This window comes from Lissotriton vulgaris, unplaced genomic scaffold, assembly GCF_964263255.1.
Source record: "Lissotriton vulgaris unplaced genomic scaffold, aLisVul1.2 SCAFFOLD_1234, whole genome shotgun sequence".
NCBI classification, from domain to species: Eukaryota; Metazoa; Chordata; class Amphibia; order Caudata; family Salamandridae; genus Lissotriton; species Lissotriton vulgaris.
Genome location: NW_028245833.1, coordinates 216832 through 241245, shown reverse-complemented (window position 1 = coordinate 241245; position 24414 = coordinate 216832). Strand labels below are relative to the sequence as shown.

Here is a 24414-nt window from a genome sequence, read left to right as displayed (position 1 = left end):
GGCACAATGCTGGCTCCACCTCCTGCCGGGCGACTGATGGCTCTGCTCCTGCCAGTGACAATACTGGCTCCACCTCCTGCTGGGCGGCTGAGGACCCTGCCCTGCCCAGTGAATAGGCCAGGTGCCTCTGCCCGGCTACACCCACAACAAACCCAGGATGAGGGGAATTCCCCTGCATGGACAAAGGGATCAAAGCCAAAAAGGGGTATAAGAGAAGGACCCCTGAACCAAGACTATAGATCAATTCTGACAATTTATTTTATTTTATTTTAGCTGTTTTATAGCGCGCTCAGATACTACCAGAGTGTCCTAGCGCGTGACAAGGAACCCTGAACCAAGGACAAGAAGCCTGCTGATCCAAGAACTTGCCTACCCCTTCTGCAAGAGTGCTGTTTGCTGGGGGGAATCCTGCAGTCGCTTCTTTATTTTTGCCAAGGAACCAGGAGAGAGGAACTGAGTGTGTACTCTCAAACTTTGCCAAGGAAATCTCCAAGGGCTGGAAGAGTGCCAGCCTCCTGTTGAAGTCACAGGGCTAAAGGACTTCACCATTTGCTGAAAGTGCTTGTTGCTGGAACCTGAAAGTCCAGCACCTCTGAAGAAATACAGCAATCCTGACGCCGACAGACGCACCGAATCCAGCTCGACATCGTGAGTGCAGCTCCCGTGTCCCGCATCTTCGACGCCGGCCGCTGGGCCCGATCGACGCTAGTAGCGAAGCCGCTGCCGACGCCTCGACCCCGAGCCCTCTCGACGCCGTGAGCGCTGCTCACTCTTGCAACATCATCATCGACATCGACGACGACGCCGTATCCTGCTTCGCCTTGTGAGCGCTGCTCCTGCCTGACATCTGTCGACGCTGCTGCAGGTCGCCCCGACTCCGAGGCCCGATCGACGCCGAAGACGCGACGCCGGACCTCTTGACGCCGCTGATCATCGTGTGCTTTGCTTTTCCAAGGTACTGTGTTGTGGGGGTCCGTGTGACTCCGGGCTCGACGTAGCGCTCCTCGCGGTCGACGCCGAACCTTTGGATTAACTTTGCCTCGACGTCGTGTGACTCCTGTGGGGGTTACATTGTTGCCAAGAACTGTGATTTAAAGAAGAAGAGTTGCTTTTGTTACTAAAGACTTTGTGCTAAGAAGAAACTACGCTTGAACTATTATTTTCCCTTCCAAGAGTATTTATTAAGATTGTGGTATATTTTTGTCGTTATTTGGTCTTGTGCTAAGCCTTATATAAACATCCTTATTTTTATAATACTACTGTGTCATGTCCATTTGTAGTGTATTCACTTTATTACTGTATATGGTCATAAATGCTTAACGCACTGCCTCTGAGATAAGCCTGTCTGCTTTGCCAAGCTACCAAGGGGGTGAGCAGGGGTTATCTAAGTGTGTGATCCCCTTGCCTTGACTAGAGGAGGTGAGTCCCTATTTGTCAGAAGTGTATACCTCTGCCAACTAGAGACAGCCAAGTCTAACACAAATGCTCCAATTTGAGCTTTACAACATAAAAATTGCTTTGTACAGAAGGGCCAAAGTTTCTTACTTTGATTAATGCTCTTTCTGGTGGATATTCTATCCAACCACAGACCCCTCACCTTGTTAATCTGCCCAGTCACCAGAATAGATCCAGGAAGTTTTCGACAACCGCTCCTTCTGGACATAACACAAAACTTCAGATTAGAGCTTCCTCTGTGCTCTGACATTAGTTTATCCGGAAAACAATGGTTCCTGTGGCATATTACTTATCTGCTACTTAATGAATATAACAGGCTTAATAGCAATCCAATCATTGGAGGGAGGGTGGCAAAAAGAAAGAAACACAATCGTACCCGTTTTAAAACATTTTTTGTATTTCAAATGAAAAACGAATAGTACTATGATTTTGCTGTGACATACAGATAGTATACAGAGTGCAATGTGCCCCAAGTGATTTTGTGAGCGAAACAAAAAGTGTGTACAGTTGAGTGAGCTATACAGGTTTCAGCTGTGACTATTTACAAAAGAAGGAAACTTGACTCAAGGCAATTATTTCAACCAATTGTTAAACAGCAGCTATACAATCATAGGCACTGTGTTTGTCTGGTTCGTTTCCTAGTGCGTCGACGGCGTTTCGACCCTTAGAGTGAGGGTCTCGTCAGGACTGGGCAGTGAGGGACGTCTACAAAGAAAATAATGTGAGAATGTAATTCTATGTGTAGTCGCCATGAATATTACGTATTCACGGGAAGAAATTAAACGATTACCTTGCAATGGGGTGTGTTCTTGAATATAACCCATGCGTGACAAAGTAAAGTAAATTTACTTACAGTGAACCCAGCCGGGCACTGTCGAGAAGTGAGAAAAAAGAGAGGCAAAGGGTTAGCCACATACAAGAAGATGTAGATTGTATAAGGCACATTAAGACTAATCCAGCCGCTTGACTTACCACTGTCTATGACAACTGGTAACACGTCCTATTTGAATTTTGGCGGTCAATGCGTCAGTGCGCAGGATATTCAGGAATTGCCTGTGGTAAGAAACGCTATTTCAGTAAGGTAATAGGATTATAAATTATGCCAACCGGTCATTGTATATGGTAGCGATCGTCTTCATACGTGTGCGCTTTCTCGATCCAGCTCAATCGCTGCCTCCGATCGTTTGTTTGGTACAAAGTTTGTGTTCGGCAATCTCACGTCATCACGGTTATAACGTGATGCGTGACGTGCGTACGTAATCGCAATGGAGGAGGGACTCGAGGATGTTGTATACATGTTCGAGTTTGTGAAATTATGAACTGCACTTAGGTGGTATTTCACAGTGGGGGCATGTACGGGCACTGTCCAATTCATCTAGTACGATATTACGCATATATATACGGTTACAGTGTATAATTTTATAAGACTCGATAGGACTCATGTGAGTTATTTACGGGTCCAATTTCACGATGTGTATGATGACAATCAGAATTGCATATTATAATAGAGTGATCATCTAATAGAGGCATGTACATACACTGTAGAATCCCATTGTGGTATCAACATATATACGCATTAAAAATATCATCTCATATTGGTACAGCACAATGTTGCACAAATATACAAGTTTACAATACGTATTGGAACAATGTTGTTAAACCAATATTTACATAAAGGATGGAGCTTTACATACCTCTGAATATCAACAACAATGTACACATGTTTTAGTGATATATACATTATCTATTATGTAGAAGAGACATGATCTTAAGGTTGATATAGAGCCATCAAAAGCATACAGATGGAAATCTCATCAGTGTAATATACAGCGTAACTCATTCGAAATTTACAGGAACATAGTGAATGTTATTGACATGCACGTTTTAAGTCAAGGTAGAGACAAAACCCCTCCATTCATCAGCAGAGTTCAACCCTTCATTTATTGAATTGATTTTATCAATCCAGTGACATTCTCAGCGTTGTAATATTTGAGCAATGTCACCACCTCTCTCCGGTAGTGTTGCAATATCTACAACTTGCCACCTCATTTCATCTGCAGAGTGATTGAATTCTTTGAAGTGGACAACAAGAGGCGCTGTCAGAACAGATTTTCTTATGCGGCTACGATGTTGCCCTATTCTGGCTTTTATCAGTTGTTGAGTTTGCCCGATATAGGGTAGTCCGCACGGACACCAGATGCAATACACAACATTTTGTGTATTGCAATTTGAAAAGAAATCAAGTTTATGATCACAGTTGCCATGTTTAAAATTAGTTGTTTTACAAGTTAGTGGGCAGATCACACAGTTGCCACATGGGTGATGACCAAGAATGGGGGGAAGGTTCCAGGATGATTCAAGCGTACCACTTTTCTGAGAGGTTGTTTCAGTGGATGACCTGACCAAATGATCTTTTAAGTTTTTTGCTCTTTTATATGAAAATAAGGGTACATCAATTTCAGGGTCAATACTTTTGATGATGTTCCAATTTTTTGTGATCGTTTTACGAATCTTATTAGTATGGACACCAAATGTAGTGGCACATACAATTTTTTTCATTTCTTTCTTTGGTCTGGTGACCAATAGTTCTTCTCGTGGGCAGTACCAGGCACGTTTTAGTGATCTTCTCACTAATTTGTTAGGATATCGTCTCATTAGCAGTTTGTTTTTCAAGACTTCTGATTCTTTCATATAGTCTTCTCGTCGTGCACAATTACGAAGAATTCTCAAAAATTGCCCAAATGGCAAGCCATCCCTCAATGCTCTCGGATGTTGACTCTTATATGACAACAGTGTGTTTTTCTCCGTAGGTTTTCTGTGGAGAGATGTAATGAGTTTATTATCTACGTTCAGGATGTTTAGATCCAAGAACGGAATAGTGTCCTAATGTAAAGTCGATGTAAAAGTCAGATGGGTTTGAACAGTATTTAGATATAAAATGAATTTGGTAAAGTCTTCCTCATTGCCTCTCCAAATAAGAAAAATATCATCTATATACCTATGCCAGCAATTAATGCTGGCATAGTATGGATTTTGATCATTCAAGACATAAAGTCCTTCCACATGATTCATATAAATGTTCGCTAGATTTGGGGCAAAAATTGCACCCATACTAGTTCCACAACATTGTTCGTAGAATTGCCCATTGGAAACAAAATAGTTTCTCTGGAGGGCTATTTCCAACAATGCGATTATAAATGAAGTTGGCACATTGAAAGGTCTTGGTCTTGTGTCAGGAAGTTCTTTTATACAACAGATGCTCTCTTTTTGGGGGATGTTGGTATATAAGGATGATATGTCAAGGGTGGCAAGCCAATCAGTGTCTTTGTTATATGATACTCCTTCAACTAAATTAATCATGTGCATGGTGTCACGAACATAGCTCTGCTGCAGAGGAATAAAGTCTCTTATGAAAAAATCGATGTATTTACCAATAGGTTCTAAAATCGAACCGCATCCTGACAAAATTGGTCTGCCTGGTGGATGTGTTATACTTTTGTGGACCTTGGGGAGGGTGTATAGAACGGGCGTTCTAGGATTAGATGAGTTCAAAAAATAAAATTCTTTTTTTGTGATGAAACCTTCATCTAACCCTTCTTTAGTGATGGATACAATCTTCTCTCTGATCTCACACAGGGGGTTACGGTTGAGCTTTTTATAATGTTTATCTTCCGAGATTTGTTTTTTTATCTCAGTGTCATAATCAGTCCTTTCTTGGATGACGATTTCCCCACCCTTGTCTGCGGGTTTAAGTATTATGGAGGTATCTTTTTTCAAATCGTTAAGAGCCTTTCTTTCTGGAAAAGTAATATTGTATGGTATGAATTGTTTACTCTTTCTCCAATTATCATCTTCTTCCAGAATGAGTTTCTCAAGCGTGAGTAATTCAGGAGGCATCATGCTGTTTGTGGGGTAAAAAGTGGAAGGTAATTTTAACCCTGTTACCGACTCATGTGTATTAAATTCACGATTCTTGAAAAAAAGTTTCAGGCAAATTTTCCTGAAAAACTGAAAGAGCTCGGATTTTAGATTGAAATAGTTCGGTTTCTCAGTAATCACAAATGACAAACCTCTACTCAATAAGGAGCTCTTTCAGTTTTTCAGGAAAATTCGCCTGAAACTTTTTTTCAAGAATCGTGAATTTAATACACATGAGTCGGTAACAGGGTTAAAATTACCTTCCACTTTTTACCCCACAAACAGCATGATGCCTCCTGAATTACTCACGTTTGAGAAACTCATTCTGGAAGAAATTGATAATTGGAGAAAGAGTAAACAATTCATACCATACAATATTACTCTTCCAGAAAGACAGGCTCTTAACGATTTGAAAAAAGATACCTCCATAATACTTAAACCCACAGACAAGGGTGGGGGAATCGTCATCCAAGAAAGGACTGATTATGACACTGAGATAAAAAACAAATCTCGGAAGATAAACATTATAAAAAGCTCAACCGTAACCCCCTGTGTGAGATCAGAGAGAAGATTGTATCCATCACTAAAGAAGGGTTAGATGAAGGTTTCATCACAAAAAAAGAATTTGATTTTTTGAACTCATCTAATCCTAGAACGCCCGTTCTATATACCCCTCCCCAAGGTCCACAAAAGTATAACACATCCACCAGGCAGACCAATTTTGTCAGGATGCGGTTCGATTTTAGAACCGATTGGTAAATACATTGATTTTTTCATAAGAGACTTTCAGCCTGATTCATCATAGTGAAGTTTTGCGAGTTTGAAATAGCGATTCATAAGGAATCGCTATTCCAGACTCGCAAAACGGGATTCATGTAGGAATCGCAAAGAAAAATGCGATTCCTACATATTCCGTTTTTGCGATTAGCAAATTGCTAATCGCAAATAAGGAATAACTCCCCATTCATTCCTATGGGCCAAAAGGCCCATAGGAATGAATGGGGAGTATTCCTTATTTGCGATTAGCAATTAGCTAATCGCAAATAAGATAGCGATTCAAAGGGTGCCAGGGGTGTCCAAAGGACACCCTGTAGCACCCCTTAAATGCAAATTTGAACAGGTGTTGCGCACAGTGTGCAACATGCAACGTAGAAAAATGCTTTTAAAAGCATTTTTCTAAGTTTTCGCTATTTACCACGAGGTTTGACCTCGCAGTAAATAGCGGGCCGAAATTGCGAATTCGCAATTTTAAAATGGATGATGAATTGCATTTAAGGAATCTCAAATAGAGATTCCTTAAATGTAATTCCTCGCAAATTAGCGAATTCGCTATTACCGATTTTTGCATTTGGGATGATGAATCCCAAATGCAAAAATCGCACCCGCAAAGGGCCAGATTCTCAGAATCTGGCCCTTTGTGAACACAATTCAGCTTGATGAATCAGGCTGCTTATTCCTCAGCAGCAGAGCTATGTTCGTGACACCATGCACATGATTAATTTAGTTGAAGGAGTATCATATAACAAAGACACTGATTGGCTTGCCACCCTTGACATATCATCCTTATATACCAACATCCAACAAAAAAAGAGCATCTGTTGTATAAAAGAACTTCTTGACACAAGACCAAGACCTTTCAATGTGCCAACTTCATTTATAATCGCATTGTTGGAAATAGCCCTCCAGAGAAACTATTTTGTTTCCAATGGGCAATTCTACGAACAATGTTGTGGAACTAGTATGGGTGCAATTTTTGCCCCAAATCTAGCGAACATTTATATGAATCATGTGGAAGGACTTTATGTCTTGAATGATCAAAATCCATACTATGTCAGCAATAATTGCTGGCATAGGTATATAGATGATATTTTTCTTATTTGGAGAGGCAATGAGGAAGACTTTACCAAATTCATTTAATATCTAAATACTGTTCAAACCCATCTGACTTTTACATCGACTTTACATAAGGACACTATTCCGTTCTTGGATCTAAACATCCTGAACGTAGATAATAAACTCATTACATCTCTCCACAGAAAACCTACGGAAAAAAAACACACTGTTGTCATATAAGAGTCAACATCCGAGAGCATTGAGGGATGGCTTGGCATTTGGGCAATTTTTGAGAATTCGTCGTAATTGTGCACGACGAGTAGACTATATGAAAGAATCAGAAGTCTTGAAAAACAAACTGCTAATGAGAGGATATCCTAACAAATTAGTGAGAAGATCACTAAAACGTGCCTGGTACTGCCCACGAGAGGAACTATTGGTCACCAGACCAAAGAAAGAAATGAAAAAAATGGTATGTGTCACTACATTTGGTGTCCATACTAATAAGATTCGTAAAACGATCACAAAAAATTGGAACATCATCAAAAGTATTGACCCTGAAATTGATGTACCCTTATTTGCATATAAAAGAGCAAAAAACTTAAAAGATCATTTGGTCAGGTCATCCACTGAAACAACCTCTCAGAAAAGTAGTACGCTTGAATCATCCTGGAACCTTCCCCCATTCTTGGTCATCACCCATGTGGCAACTGTGTGATCTGCCCACTAACTTGTAAAACAACTAATTTTAAACATGGCAACTGTGATCATAAACTTGATTTCTTTTCAAATTGCAATACACGAAATGTCGTGTATTGCATCTGGTGTCCGTGCGGACTACTCTATATCGGGCAAACTCAACAACTGATAAAAGCCAGAATAGGGCAACATCGTAGCCGCATAAGAAAATCTGTTCTGACAGCGCCTCTTGTTGCCCACTTCAAAGAATTCAATCACTCTGCAGATGAAATGAGGTGGCAAGTTGTAGATATTGCAACACTACCGGAGAGAGGTGGTGACATTGCTCAAATATTACAACGCCGAGAATGTCACTGGATTGATAAAATCAATTCAATAAATGAAGGGTTGAACTCTGCTGATGAATGGAGGGGTTTTGTCTCTACCTTGACTTAAAACGTGCATGTCAATAACATTCACTATGTTCCTGTAAATTTCGAATGAGTTACGCTGTATATTACACTGATGAGATTTCCATCTGTATGCTTTTGATGGCTCTATATCAACCTTAAGATCATGTCTCTTCTACATAATAGATAATGTATATATCACAAAAACATGTGTACATTGTTGTTGATATTCAGGGGTATGTAAAGCTCCATCCTTTATGTAAATATTGGTTTAACAACATTGTTCCAATACGTATTGTAAACTTGTATATTTGTGCAACATTGTGCTGTACCAATATGAGTTGATATTTTTAATGCGTATATATGTTGATACCACAATGGGATTCTACAGTGTATGTACATGCCTCTATTATATGATCACTCTATTATAATATGCAATTCTGATTGTCATCATACACATCGTGAAATTGGACCCGTAAATGACTCACATGAGTCCTATCGAGTCTTATAAAATTATACACTGTAACTGTATATATATGCGTAATATCGTACTAGATGAATTGGACAGTGCCCGTACATGCCCCCACTGTGACATAGCACCTAAGTGCAGTTCATAATTTCACGAACTCGAACTTGTATACAACATCCTCGAGTCCCTCCTCCATCGCGATTACGTAAGCACGTCACGCATCACGTTATAACCGTGATGACGTGAGATTGCCGAACACAAACTTTGTACCAAACAAACGATCGGAGGCAGCGATTGAGCTGGATCGAGAAAGCGCACAGGTATGAAGACGATCGCTACCATATACAATGACCGATTGGCATAATTTATAATCCTATTACCTTACTGAAATAGCGTTTCTTACCACAGGCAATTCCTGAATATCCTGCGCACTGACGGCATTGACCGCCAAAATTCAAATAGGACACGTTATCAGTTGTCATAGACAGTGGTAAGTCATGCGGCTGGATTAGTCTTAATGTGCCTTATACAATCTACATCTTCTTGTATGTGGCTAACCCTTTGCCTCTCTTTTTGCTCACTTCTCGACAGTGCCCGGCTGGGTTTACTGTAAGTAAATTTACTTTACTTTGTCACGCATGGGTTATATTCAAGAACACACCCCATTGCAAGGTAATCGTTTAATTTCTTCCCGTGAATACGTAATATTCATGGCGACTACACATAGAATTACATTCTCACATTATTTTCTTTGTAGACGTCCCTCACTGCCCAGTCCTGACGAGACCCTCACTCTAAGGGTCGAAACGCCGTTGACGCACTAGGAAACGAACCAGACTAACACAGTGCCTATGATTGTATAGCTGCTGTTTAACAATTGGTTGAAATAATTGCCTTGAGTCAAGTTTCCTTCTTTTGTAAATAGTCACAGCTGAAACCTGTATAGCTCACTCAACTGTACACACTTTTTGTTTCGCTCACAATATCACTTGGGACACATTGCACTCTGTATACTATCTGTATGTCGCAGCAAAATCATAGTACTATTTGTTTTTCATTTGAAATACAAAAAATGTTTTAAAACTGGTACGATTGTGTTTCTTTCTTTTTGCCACCCTCCCTCCAATGATTGGATTGCTATTAAGCCTGTTATGTTCATTAAGTAGCAGATAAGTAATATGCCACAGGAACCATTGTTTTACGGATAAACGCATTACCCTGGTTCCGTTGTGAGTAGGGTCTCCCTTGTTCTCTTTTTTCTGACATTAGTTTATGGCATGAAAATGTCCATACCATCATTCATGAAGCAAGACAAATCAAAGCTATTGACAGTGTGCACAGGCTAACTTGGATACTCATTACCTTTGACAATTTTACTCCACAGATCAGAAAGGGAGGCAGACAGTGAGAAATGTGTGGTTTAATAGAGGATCTACCAGAAAGAGTGTCACCAAGGGAAAGTAACTTGTCCTTTTGATAGATGCTTCTAACTGCAGATATCACTCTTTATGTATCAGTTACTACACAGTGTGGAACTGGGTCTGAGGAATGGATTTTACACCAGGAAGTCCTTCAGTAGCGAGAGGGTAAAGTGCCCCTCTATGCAGGCTTAAGAATCAATGTAGAAGTCATTTTGAAACTATTTAGAGGATAATTACCTGACTCAATGGGTTTTGGAAGGAAAGGCTCAAGCTTATTTGCACTGGAATAATCCCAGCTATGGAATTTCTCTTTAACAGTGTGTTGGACATGGCCCTTCTTATGGGAATTTACCCCCAAACTTTTAGCTTTTTCCTCCTAGTCTTTGGCGACTCTCATCGCATGACCATAGAAATGTGGGCACCTTCCCCCTGTACTGCAGAGGTAAGGTGCACACGCCCACCTCACTCGCATTGGGCAGGGGGTGCATACATGATGGACTCAGGTGCTATACCTCTGTTCGCCCAACAGACACACCATATATAAAGGGCAGTAACGGTACTGGCTAATTTCGTTGCGGAGGTGTCAGCAGAGAGTGATAGGACGAGCTTTGTGCTGTCAGTGTAGGAGATGATGTTGATGTTGTGCGATCTGACTGTGACTGCGAGTGAAGTCATGTAGAGTGGAGAGGTGTGGTGCAGCGGCCAGGGCAGCTGAGTTCGGAGCATAGGGCTCACGGTTTGATCCCCGGCTCGGGCAGCAGCTCAGCTCAGCACCATGTGACTCTAAGCAATAGCTCACTTAATTTTCACAATGGCCCCCAGCGCCTTGAGAACCGTAAGGGTGAATAGTTTGCGCTTTACAAATACAGATTTACATTTTTTTTTATGTTGAAGAGTGTTGGATGAGGGATGAGCCTTGGGGAACGCCGCAGATGTTGTGCTTGGCTTGTGAAGTGAAGGGAGAGAGGTGGACTTTCTGGGTGCATCCTGTGAGAAAGAACACACCATATTATTGTCACAGCAGGTGTCATCACACCCCACACCTCTTACAATTTAATTATGTGGAATATTAAGAGGCTAGGAAATTTGTGCAAGTGCCATTGCATTCGTTATTATTTGGTGAGATGCAGCGCACAAATTGCCATATTACAGGAAACACACCTTATGGGGTGGGAGGGGCGCCAACTATGTTCCCCCTGGAAAGGCAAGCTATTTTACATCAACTCTTCGGCATATTCCGAGGGAGTTCTGATATGGGTTTTAACAGGAGTGCTGTTTTGCCCGCAATGGCAGTGGACGGACCCTGAAGGGCGATACGTGTTTATGAGTGGGAGACTAAATGACTTCCCGATCCACATTCTTGGACTTTACTCCCCTAACAAAGGACAGGCAAAGCACATGCACTCCTTAAACAAACTAATGAAGCTGGCCTTAGATGAACCTTTGGTGGTGGGGTGAGATTTTAACTGTGTGTTGAATACTCACCCTCCCCTACCTGGAGCATCAGCACTTGAAGTCACCAAACAAGTAATTGACTGGATCAAAAACTTGTGATTATTGTACACATGGAGGCAGGCACACTCATTGCTCCGGGAATAATCTCATTATTCCCACATTCAGGCTTTTCACACTAGAATAGACCTGTTCATAACTTCCCAGCGACTTGCGGGGATGGAACATAACAGAATAATTGACAATTACCTACTCTGATGTAGTGAGCAATTGTCTTTTCTGTGAATATTGCTCACTACATGTATATAAAATATTAGCAATATCCTGAATCAATTATAACTGTAAAAATATATATGATACAAACCAAAAAGAGAAAAAAATAGAAATAAAACTGACTATATTTTTATACAAATGATATTCTCTGATATTTATTATTGTCGTTTGATATTGTGATGTACACTACATTGTTCTAAAGTTCTACCCCATAGGAGATGGCATATAATATAACATTTGTTTACTACAGCTTTCTTTCTCAAATGATTGTTATACCCTACTTGTAGTGAACAAATCATCAGTAGGGGTCCCCTATTTTTTCCAAAAGTGGTATACCTCTGACCACATTAACTCCTGAGAGCAGTCTGCAAATGGAGGGCCCGATCATGGAGCATGAGACAGCCCTGGCAATCAAACAGTTGGCAACAGGCGAAATGCCCTGCAACAACGGACTTCCCTTGGAATTCGTTTTCAGGTGAACCTCCTTAAGCATTTGGCTCGGTTTTAGCAGTGGCTTGCATAGACGGACAGCTGCCACCATTCTACTGGGAAGCCCTCATAGAGATACATTCCAAAGAAGGGGCAAACGATTTGGACAGAGGCCCATATTGAGTGAGCCCCGTCCCTTCTCAATCTGGACTGTGAAATCCCGGAGAAAATCATCGGATTCCGCAAACACTCTTGTTTATCTTCTTTGATACATTTGAACCGATGCGGATTCGTCTCAAAGAGGAGTATTTCCTTGAATATTAGGCACCTCTTTCACATATTAGACTCGCTACCGGAGAATACTCCTGGGGCCTTGGTGGCCTCGGTGGAGAAGGAGAAGGCCTTTGACAGCCTCTCCTGGTCTTACTTATTCGCGGTCCTCCACGACATGGGGTTTGGGGAGGAGTTGTCCTGTATGCAGCACCAATGTCATGGGTGAGAGTTGGATGGGACTATTCGGTGCACTGCTCGGGTTTAAAGGGGCAACCAACAGAGCTGCCCGCTGTTGCCACTACTGTTTGTACGTGCCAAGTGAAACCCTGGCATGCAGACTGCAGGCACTGAGCGATGAGCAAGTACTGGGAGTGGCGAGCCAGGAACATGTAATATCCTTATACATGGGCAACTGGACAACGGAGAAACAGTGGCCCTCATCCTACTCGACCTCTCCGCCGCCTTCGACACAGTCTGTCACAGCACCCTCATACAACGCCTCAGCAACATCGGCATACAAGGAAAAGCCTTGGACTGGATCATCTCATTCCTCGCCGGGAGAACCCAGAGAGTCCGACTTTCCCCATTCAAATCAGAGGCCACCGAAGTCATCTGCGGAGTACCACAAGGATCATCACTCAGTCCCACCCTCTTCAACGTTTACATGAGTCCACTCGCATCCATCGCGCATCAACACAACCTTAACATCATCTCCTACGCTGACGACACCCAACTGATCCTTTCCCTCACCAAAGACCCTAACACCGCCAAAACTAATCTTCACGAAGGCATGAAAGAAGTAGCCGAATGGATGAAAAACAGCTGCCTTAAACTTAACTCAGACAAAACGGAGGTCCTCATCCTAGGATCATCCCCCTCTGCCTGGGACGACTCATGGTGGCGATCGGCTCTGGGCACAGCACCCATACCCACAGACCACGCACGTAACCTTGGCTTCATCCTAGACTCCTCACTCTCGATGACCAGACAAGTCAACGCCGTCTCGTCCTCCTGCTTCAACATACTTCGTATGCTCAAAAAAATCTTCCGTTGGATCCCCTCCGAGACAAGAAAGACTGTCACCCACGCACTAGTCACTAGCCGACTAGACTATGGAAACACCCTCTACGCCGGAATCACAGCCAAATTACAGAAAAAACTCCAACGCATCCAAAATGCATCAGCCAGACTCATTTTAGACATCCCTCGCCAAGATCACATTACCGGTCACCTGAAAGACCTCCACTGGCTTCCCGTCAACAAGAGAATAACGTTCCGTCTCCTCACCCACTCACACAAGGCCCTCTACAAACTAGGACCCGAATGCCTCAACACCCGACTGTCCTTCTACACACCCACCCGCCAACTAAGATCCTCCAATCAAGCCCTCGCCGCAGCTCCACGCATCCAAAGATCCACCATGGGAGGAAGATCCTTCTCCTACTTGGCGGCCAAGACCTGGAACTCACTCCCCACTCACCTCCGCCTTACACAGAACCACATCGCCTTCAGAAAGGAACTTAAAACCTGGCTATTCGATAAATAATTGAACCCCCTCCCCAAGCGCCTTGAGACCCTCTGGGTGAGTAGTGCGCTATATAAATTCCTGAACTTGAACTTGAACTATTTACTTGAATGATGTCAATAAGGGTCTGACGCCAATTATGAGACTCTTAGACTCCTTTACTACACCCTTGGGACTCTGTGTAAACACACAGAAGTCTTGCGCTTTTACCTTATTGGACAGGTTGTGACCTAACCCGGTTTCAGTTGCCAGGCACACCTTCAAATATCTGAGTATCAATGTCTACAGTGACCCAAAAGATGTCCGCTGGGGCAACCTGGATAGGGTGGCTGCCTCGCTTCACTCATCGCCAAGGTTCTGGCAGAGACTCCAGCTGTTGCACATCAGCCCCGGCGCACCGGCGAAGATGGTGGTCTTGTCGTGGGTTTTGTATGTGTTTGGCAACTTCCCTCTGCTGCTGTCTTGTGCATTGTTTTGTGGTTTAAATGAGTGGCTCTCTGACTTGATCTGGCATTGAATGGCTATGGAGAAACTGCTCTTACCCATAGCCAAAGGAGGTCTGGGTGTCCTGTACTAAGAGTTGTACTATTTAGCTATGCAGCTGCGGTGTCTAATGACGTGGCTTGCTCTTAAAATTTTGCCTAAAGAAAGGTACCTCTAGCCTACCACCGTTTTGGCGAGGATACTCTGAGACACCCTGAGGATAGCCCCCCACACTGGGCAAGGATAGCCCCCCACACTGGGCAACTGCCAAACGCTGCTCAAGGTAGTTTAGAATTGCTGGTCCAGCTACATCCACGACCCATGTGGTGGGTCTGCATACTCAGCTCCCTTAGCAGATTTGGAGTGTTGAGACATCGACGCACCTTTCGCAGTGGTGGAGTGCCTGTATTGTGACCCTGGGTCGGTTGTTCACAGGGGACGCAACCTTTCTTTTGTGGATCTCAATGAGGCGCAGAAGGTCCTGGTAGGGCAGTTCTTGATTTAAGCGACACTTAACAGAGTGTGGGGAAACCTGTGAAAGGAACCTGACACTGACCAAGGGTTACACATGTTGTTGACGGGGAGTTCCATGATGCATAGTATTATCAATATGTACAAGGAAAAAGAAAGAAGGACCAACTCAGCCTGAACCAAGACACTGATGGAGTCAAGACTAAAACAATTGTCAGAAGTGGCCTGTCCTAATGGACTGAGGGGCCACGCCTTCTCACCTTTTGGCCACCATAAAGAGTGTCTGTCAGGCTGAGCAAAGGTCAGCCTGGCAGACACTCTTTATTTTCAGGTCAAGCAGTCAGAAACTAGACATGTGCTAAATACTCTGGTTTCGAGCTGCTTGAGCTGAACTTTGGCGAGCTGAAGAAGTCACAGCTGCTGTGGGCGTGACTTCTTCAGCCTGGCAAAGCACTTCAAGGCCCTCCTCCTACCTGGGCTCTTCAGTTCTAAGCCCTGAACTGCCCAGGGCTGAGTGTCAATCACTGACACCTCGTCACGGAGTCTGATGGGGTCAGCAGTCTCACTGATCCCATCCCACTCTGTGACGAGTTGAGGGACCGCTGCCTTCCCTCAGTTGCTGACTTTATGTCAGCCAATGAGGGAAGGCAGCAGTTCCAACCCTCCTGTGATCTCTGAGGCAGAGCTGAGCAGCTAAGTATGATTTTATTTTTGTTTGGTGTGTGTGTGTGCGCGTGTGTGTGTGTGTGTGTGTGTGTGTGTGTGTTTATGTGACAGTTTGTGCCTCGTCCACTCCTCTCCCTGATAAAAGTACAGGCCGCCATTGCAATTGGACCTTACAGATGAAGATTGGCATCAGGTTGTCTGCAACTTGTCATTAGACATAGCCTAACGTTTGGCCTTTAACTTTGAATCACAATAAGTGTGAAGATAAATATAGAATCGTTTTGGCAGGACACGTTTGCCAGTCTCTAGCCTGAAAATTAATGTTCTTATCAATGCCCGTTCCACCAAATCCATATCTTCAGACATGTGAGCATCAAAACGATGACATGACTTAAATGATAAACTTCTCCCGATTAGAACCAACCAGCAGTTGACACATTGACAGCTATCACATATTGGGTGCATTCGCCTTACAAAAACATGATACTGCTGAGATTCTGTTCCTATTTTCCATCATCCTTTGTTACTTAGACCCTCAATCCTTTCTGAAAATAAATGAGATGGTTAAGCACTTTATGTGGATCAAGAAACTGTTGCAAATCAGTTTAAAAAACTGCCTTGTGCTTGATATGAATAAATGAAAAATGTGTATTTTTTAGCGTATTGATCTAATGAGAGCACATCACACTTAATTTAGCAGAGCTGTTATCATGCTGCTGCTTTATGTGGCTTGGATCAGAGATAACAGGGCTCAAATGTTGGCCCTGGAGGGAACTCCATTATTCAGCCACTGTCTCTCTACTAAAAAACAACCCTGTTCATTATTTTTGTATTCTTGTATACCTTGGAGTTATCTGGTGGAACTGTTGTCCTTTTATATCCTCAGTCTACACTCAGGGAATCAGTCCAAAATGTTCTTTGGGGTTTATGCTGGTTATAATCTGCTATTATATGGCTCTAAAGTGGCGTGCAGCATCAGAGTTCATCTGGCTGGTATTCTTGGCACAGTAAATCAAATCCACAAGGCTCTGCTAGGGAAATCCAACAGGCAATGTCGCAACTTCTACCGCTAGCTCCGCCAGACACAGGCAACAGAAATTTGCATTTGGGGACAACAAGGAGAGCTGCATAGAGCATCTGAGAGCTCTAGAAAAGAAGTAGACCTAGGGTGACTCTGGCCAATCAAGCGATGGCAGAGTCCAAGCTGAACCCAATCTCTTCCTATACGCCAAAAATGGCCTGGTACCAAGCAACTCTTCTTTCCTTCTAGAGTTATCATCCTTGGGTTCCTAAGCCTCCCAACTGTTTCTCACTCTCACTGTTTCATACCTCTCTGTTGAGGCTGTGTGGTCCTGCATGTCACTTGCTTCTGGCACTTGTGACAAGCAGTCTACACTGCTATAACTGGGAGAATCAAGGAACAAACAAGCCTGGTTGCAGGCAAATATGTGGCTCTATGTAATGCCTTCTTAAATGATGAACCAGGCAAATGTGGTTCAGGACACTGTCTCCTCTCTCACTCTTTCGCCCTCTCTCTCTCTCTAATTCAGTTTTAGCAAAGGAAAATCATATGCAGGACCACTGGAGTTATGCGATTCTGTGGCTGCGCCTTTGTTCGCATAATTAAGGTTTTGCTCCATTTACCACATAATTCATTACCTGCTGCATACTCTGTAGAATGTAACAAATAGTGTCCAGCTCACACAGATCAAAAGTTACTAAAAACATGTCGATATGTGTTCATGCACGTTCGAACACCCTTCGCAAAGGATAACTGGTCATCTTTCAGTTGCTTACTTCTGTATTTAGTTGTTAAATTGGTGCTAAATGAAGTGAAATCTTTGCCTAGACAGTATTATCATATGTAAAACTTACAAAAAAATGAAGTCATACTATCAAAAAATTTGCTGCATTATGCCACATAATTTGCATTTCCTTGATGCATAATTTAATCAACCCTGCAGCATAATTCCAGTGGCCCTGATCATATGGCATTACATTAAATGACTGAGGGCTTCTGTATCCATTGGATACAGCAATCTAATCAAAATGTCGGTTTCTCAACTTATTCTTGTTTTACTTTTAAACGCAAATTTCATAGAGTGAAAATGTGCTTAGTGCAGCAGCTGAAATTCTCTTAGCATATCTGCCAATTGTTAAAGAAGAACAATCTGAGTAGGATTGTACTGCACTGGTGGTATATTTTATTGCTTTTAGTAGTACATGTACAAAATATTTGTGTTTGTTATTCGTGGTGAGATTATGGTATCTATTGTACTACCGAGAGGCTATACTAGAGCATTCCCTATTACTTCAGTACTACATAAGGTGCCCCCGGGGCGCAACAGGGATTTGTGCACGCTTTGCGTGCCCAAGGGGCACTTTGGTATTATAGAAGTGGCCACAGACGCTTCTATGGCCCATTCTGTAATACTGATAGTGCTGGCACACATAAAGCATTAGCGCTATCTGCAGGGGGCATTCCCTCATTTGCATGGGGCGTGCTCCATGCAAATGAGGGAATACCTTTGCCTATGCGCCGGCACCGTAATACAGATGCGGTGCAGAGACAAAAAAGCCCTCAGGAGGCGAACTGACAGTGCGCCATCTAAAAGATGGTGCACTGTCAGTGTGCCCCCTGATGGCAGCCCTCTGGAGGTGGGATGGGGTTCCATGGGCTCCCCCAGACATCCCCTTGGAGGCAGGTGCAGTCACTGACTGCACCCGCCTGCAAGGTGATCTTTAATCTCTTCAAAAGTGCAGCCAGGTTGCCGTCTGTATTGTGAAAACACGGAGCGGCTACAAAGCAGTCGCTCCATTTTTCACAAGAATTAGCTGCACTGTGGGTAGCCAGGGCCGGACTGGGAACCAAAACCGGCCCTGACAAACTGTTCGGCCGGCTCCCTGGGGGAGAGGGGGTGCGGCCTAGCTGTTTGCTACGGCCGGTTTCGGCTGATTTTGTTACAGGGGTGCCAATATTGCCGGCCTGCAGTAACAAAAACGGCCCTCAGGGGCCTAAAACTGGCCCCCATCCTGGCGACCCACTGCAGATATGCCAGGTGCCCGCTATGGCTAGTCCAGCCATAGGGGCAGCGTATTCATTGTAATAGGGAGCCTTTTTGCTGTTTTTGCCGAGCGCACCTTTTTAAATGTGCGCTTGGCGCAAACAATGAAAATGCGCATTTACCGTAATACGGGCCTGGTTGCTTATCTGGGAACTGTCTTGTGTGCAACACCTACTTTACTCTCCAGAGAGACCAGGACAGTTTTTGTTACACATCTTTCCCAGTCCAGCCTAGGTAGTGTACATAGATTGTAGCACACACATTGTTAAAATAGAACCTCCGCTTCTGGCCCACTGGTGAATGCATTGCCTCCAGAGGGTGTATTGTGTTTGCAACATTGGGAATTGGGTAAGACTGTTGTTCTCTTATGCTCACTTCTTTTCTGTTCTCAGGGGAAGGCTGCATCGCTCTACGAGTGCATGCGACCGAATCACTTGTCGCATTTTCCAGCCCACTCACTCATCACGGAGAGCTGACCGGCCACTTCCATGGTGATATAAAGCTCCAGACCTCACATGGACAGCAGAGGGAGAAGCTGTACGGTAAGATGGGACATGGAAGTGTTGCAGATTTTATATGTGTTAGTATTCTGTCCTTTTCATAAAAGTGGGAAATCCTGACTAGATGTAATACAATGCACTGGAACAAGGCTACATGTAACACCACTCACTGGTACAGGACTAATAGTAAAGCCATGGATGGACTACAAGAGATGCAACTTAAGATCACCTCAAAGAGACGCATTGGAACCCAACTAAGACTAAAGCCAAGCCTAGTACAGGGCAGTAATGCACTCTCCGTACAAGGCGGTAAGGAAAGCTGGCAATGGGTCAACACTAAAGAGAAAAGAATGCACTGGGAATGGAAAGTTAGTAAAGTTCTGTACTCTCACGACAGCGAGCAAAGCCAGTCAGTGGCCATGACTATATGTAAAGCCATGGACTACAATAGGTGTACAGCAATGCATTCAAATATGACTACAAGTAAGGCGATTTGTGAGATGACGACTATGTGTAGGCACATCCATTGGTCGAATACTACAATTAAAGACATGCAGTGGCAGGACAAGAACAGTAGACAGGCATGACTACAAATACAAGCTCCCCTCTTCTTGGCGTCCTGCTTAATTGCTGCTTGCAGCACCTGCGTCATCTACGAGATCAGAACATAATTTATTTTAAGACATATTCTGGTTATACACAACTCTAAAGTCATCTTGAGAACAATTCTAGTTGCCACCACAATAACATCGTCAGTGGCTGAGACCACTGCCTGACACAGAGCTTTATTTGCTTCAACAGAGCAACTATATAGATTCTAATCTTAGGAGATCATGACACCTCCTCTCTGCTCATTTGAATAGCCCTGTGGTTTTGGACTGCCCCATCCGCAACCTAGTCAAAAATCTTTGGAACTTCTTGTCCTTTCAAATCAACACTGTGGTGGAGAGATTCAAAATGTGACCCTCTGTCTAAAAATATTCCCTCTCCTGAAGATGCCTTATGGAGCTGTACTTAAAAGGTCTCTCATTCTCAGATAGGTACACTATTGTAACATGCTTTGCACAGGCCTGTGAAGGAACAGCAACACTGCAGAGGCTTCAGAAACAAGCTGCAAAGAAATGGCTAAATATGTGTACATTTGAACATATCACACTGTCTCTGAAAGCTCTCTACAAAGGCCCAACATGCTGGCTTTACACTGTGTCCTACTAAGAACCTTCAGTCATCATCACTGCCTCATCAGAAACAAGAGACTGATCTCTGAAGTAATGGGTGGAAAATGTCTGGCATGCTTTGTAGTGCCAAGAATAATTATCTTGTTTCAGACTCTATATCAAAACATACAACTTGCCTAAGTATCCTCAGTTGAAGAAGGTCATAAAGAGAGGATCTACCACCTGCTCCAATTGCTTGGCTATTAACGCTTCTGTGTTTGTTTTGGCACCTTATTATTCTGTGCATTCTAGCTCACCAAATTTATCAGAATATGGTAACCAATACTTTATAAAGCGCCTAAATAAGTGTATACCTAAACGATGCACTAGCAGAGGGGTGAGATTAAAGTGATGCACTGGTACAAGCCATACATAAAGAGCAGCACTGGGTACATGGCAGCAAGTACATTTGTCCTGCCCAAAATCACGCAATGGGGCTGGACTGTGAGTAGAAACATGTGTCATGCACAACTACAAGCAAAGTTATGTACAGTGCAAGTAAAAACTTAGAAGTTACTACAACTAAGGTCATGCTCTGAGTGAGGACTACTCTGCAATGGGGCATGATTGTATTGTATTGTATCATTCACTTGTAAAGTGCACTGTCGCCCAAAGGGTATTCTGGTGCTACTGAACATGTGCTCAGGTCGGCCGTAGAGGACAAAACGGCCCTGGGTAGACTGATCAAGGTGAGCCGATAGATTTCATTCAGTTTCATTCATTTCAGTTTTGAATCTTTTCCTAAAAGGTACTTAGGAAACTCGAGCAGCAGTGCGTTACAGTAGACAAGTCAACTCAAAATAACGCTTCTAACTACCAGTGCTCTGGCCTGTGATGGTAACATTGGTAGGATCTTTCGGAGCGCCTTGATGAGAGCAAAGCAGCACCCAGCAGTTTTGTTTATCTGGGTTTCAAGGCTCAATTTATCATCGAATATGACTCCTAGGTTATGCACCGTCTCTGAAGGACTCAGAGGAGTATCAGTCGATATAGGCCAGACGTCATCTGGTAGTTGACGGGGAACTTTACCTGCTGCACAGCACAAGATCTCTGTCTTGTCTGCGTTAAATTGAAGAGAGTTTTCTTTCAGACAGCCAGAGGCATCCTTCATACAGGTGCGAAAATCTTCCAATGAGGTGAAATGGTCTCCCTCCAATGACAGAATGAGCTGCGCGTCATCAGCATAATTAATAAGGCTAATGTTATGAGCCTTAATGTCAGTCAACAGTGGTCTCAAAAAGACATGCACTTGTGTAAGATTTAGCTGTAAAGGCATGGCTTTGGCCCAGTATTACAAGAATAGGCCTGCATTTCACTCTACCTGAAACTCTCATCTGCTCACAAAACTCCACGCAAAAACCTGCCCCAGTCTCTTACAGCACCAACCTAAAGTCCAATTCAATCAAGGCAAAATACCTCATGGTCAAACATCACAGATTCGAGTCTTGCGGTTTGGCCTGACCCTCCACGGCTTCAACCCTCAGCTGGCACCCAAAGCAAAATCACTTGCATTAACCCTTGACACAGACGTCTACCTAAAAGAACACCACCAACAAAACAAAGCCAGCATGGTACCATCTGTACATCCCTACCTGGAACTGGCTTCAGAACAATAGGTCAAGGAATTGTATTCTCCCATCTGGAGGAATTCAACACTCTGCTCAACGACCCCCTACCCCTGTCACAACTTTGACTCTCCCTGAAGGGCATTGTGGACTGAGCATCACATTCTATCAAAGTCCTAAAGCAATTTGCCCACTTCCCCCAACACTAACAAACAGCATTGCCTTCCTCCCCAAGTCTGTATGTTCTGCAGTACCAGTTGCATCTCTTACAAGGCCACCAGAATTGTACCCCTGCATACCTAGCCCAGAAAGTATCACCTCAAGCGGCTAGCCCCACACATGGTGCCAGGACATCACCAGATGTGAAACATAGAAAGGCAAATAAGCTAAGCCCAAAAAGCAGACCTTCTCTATCTACTCCCTGTGGCCTGGAAGACTATCTCCAGCCACATCAGAACTGCTCCTACCCTTCAGCTATTCAGAAAGAACTGAAGATCCACCTCTATAGAGAACACAACCCCTCTACAGGTTATAAACCACCCCACAAGCCCCCACCAAATTCTCTCTCTCATTACAAACAATTATGAATAATAGTTCAGCCTGTTTCTGCTATTTAGCACTAATATCTTTGCATACATACACACACGCTTGATTTGACAGGGCAGCAATATAAGAAATTATTTGTTTCAGGACCAGCGACATAGCTCAATAGGTTTGCACTCACTACTGACAACTGAGTTACAAGTTTGAATATTGGAAAGACTGTCTCCATCCTGCTAAGGCTAATGAACTGAGCACCATTAATATGGGTAATAATAGCAACTGTTATTTACAGAGCATATATACAGTATGAAGCATTGTATACAAATAAAGCAATTCATTGCAGTGGGATGATAAGTAAATCAGAATACAGATGTTCTACTAGAAGGAAGGAAACGTGAAGGGGCAGGTCTGAAAGTAAACGAGTTCACTCATTGGTTTGCAAGCAGAGGAAGCCTCTGAACAGAATTACATATGCAGCAAAACACAAGGGTTGACTGCAATTGATTGAAAGCGCTGGTCTATGACTACAATTAAAGTAATATGATAGGTAATTAATGTAGGGAATGCCATCCACCTTGCTAAGACTACAACCAGACCTCTGCATTTGTGATTGGAACATGGAAAGGAAGCCCTGTAGCTGTTAAGTCAATGTGTCAAATGCAGTCACTCTCACAACATCCAGCCCAATTACTGACCCATTTTCTTGACTGTCCCATGTTTCTGTCTTTGTGATAGAAATAGGTGGTGAACAATTCTTGTGCATTCTATTTTTTTAATATTCTTTTTATTGAGTTTCCCAACAACATATAAAAATAAAAAGTTACAGTATTGCACTAAACAATGTCATCATCTAGTAAGTCTGATATTCCTGGATCCACCAGGTATTTGTATGAAAAGGTCATTCGTCAGTTCCGGAACATCCCCTTCCCTCACCCAGAATTCCCTCCCTTCTGGTGCGTTCTCGCAGTCTCTGCCTGCCTTGCCCCCCTTATGTTTCTTCTTGTTTTATGTCATCGACAGCCCCTTTCCATGTGCCCATATCTTTTCGGATTAATGCGGATACCATCTAGCTCGGTAGTCCACATCCTCTGCTCTCATGTACCAGTTCATGTGTGAGGCCCATTTTTACACAGTGGGTATCTTTACACCTCCCCAGTATTGCACTATATCTCTCCTTGCCATCATTACTGCCACATTGCAAAAGAGAAGTGTGTACCTACCCAATATCTGCTTCCCCCAGACGCCCATTGTCACCAGTTATGAGTGAGGGTTAGGGAGCAGTCCATAACCGACGAGATCCTGCCTCTCACAGACCTACCAACTCACTGGGTTTCATAGGATTTTGTCTCTCTTCACAGAGTCACCCAGTGAGGAGCCAAGATCACACAGTGGGGTGAAAGACAGCTGGAAAGCACTGCACCAGCCGTTTCTAGGTGTTTTGCCGCCCTAGGCGAGAATTGAAAAATGCTGCCTTCTCCCTTTTTCTCCTAATTTGCTCAATTGTTTCACTGTTTGATTTAAAATTAAAAATGTTTTCCCCCTTTTGTCACCGCCTAGTCTTGCCTAATGGTAGAAACGGCACAGAGCAGCTTTCTAGCTCTTTTTTGGAGGCTGTTAGCAGCTGATTCCTATTGAGGGGTGTGAAAACACACCAGGACATCACAATAGCCTCTGCACCCCTTTATGTTTTTTTGGTTGGGAAGGGGATGGGGGGTTTGTGGAGGTCAGAGTGCCTCTTAGATACCTCTAGACACGAGGGTCTACCCTC

At 43.4% G+C, this 24414-nt stretch overlaps 1 protein-coding gene across 1 annotated transcript in view; it reads left to right on the top strand.

The window, feature by feature from the left end:
* INPP5D (inositol polyphosphate-5-phosphatase D) overlaps positions 1 to 24414 on the top strand; it is a gene marked incomplete at its 5' end in the record, with an annotated part of 480457 nt that overhangs the window by 384162 nt on the left and 71881 nt on the right. The window contains one exon of the mRNA XM_086949164.1: positions 19214 to 19363. Within this exon, the coding sequence (XP_086805290.1) occupies positions 19214 to 19363 (150 nt within the window). The remainder of the gene's footprint in view (positions 1 to 19213; positions 19364 to 24414) is intronic.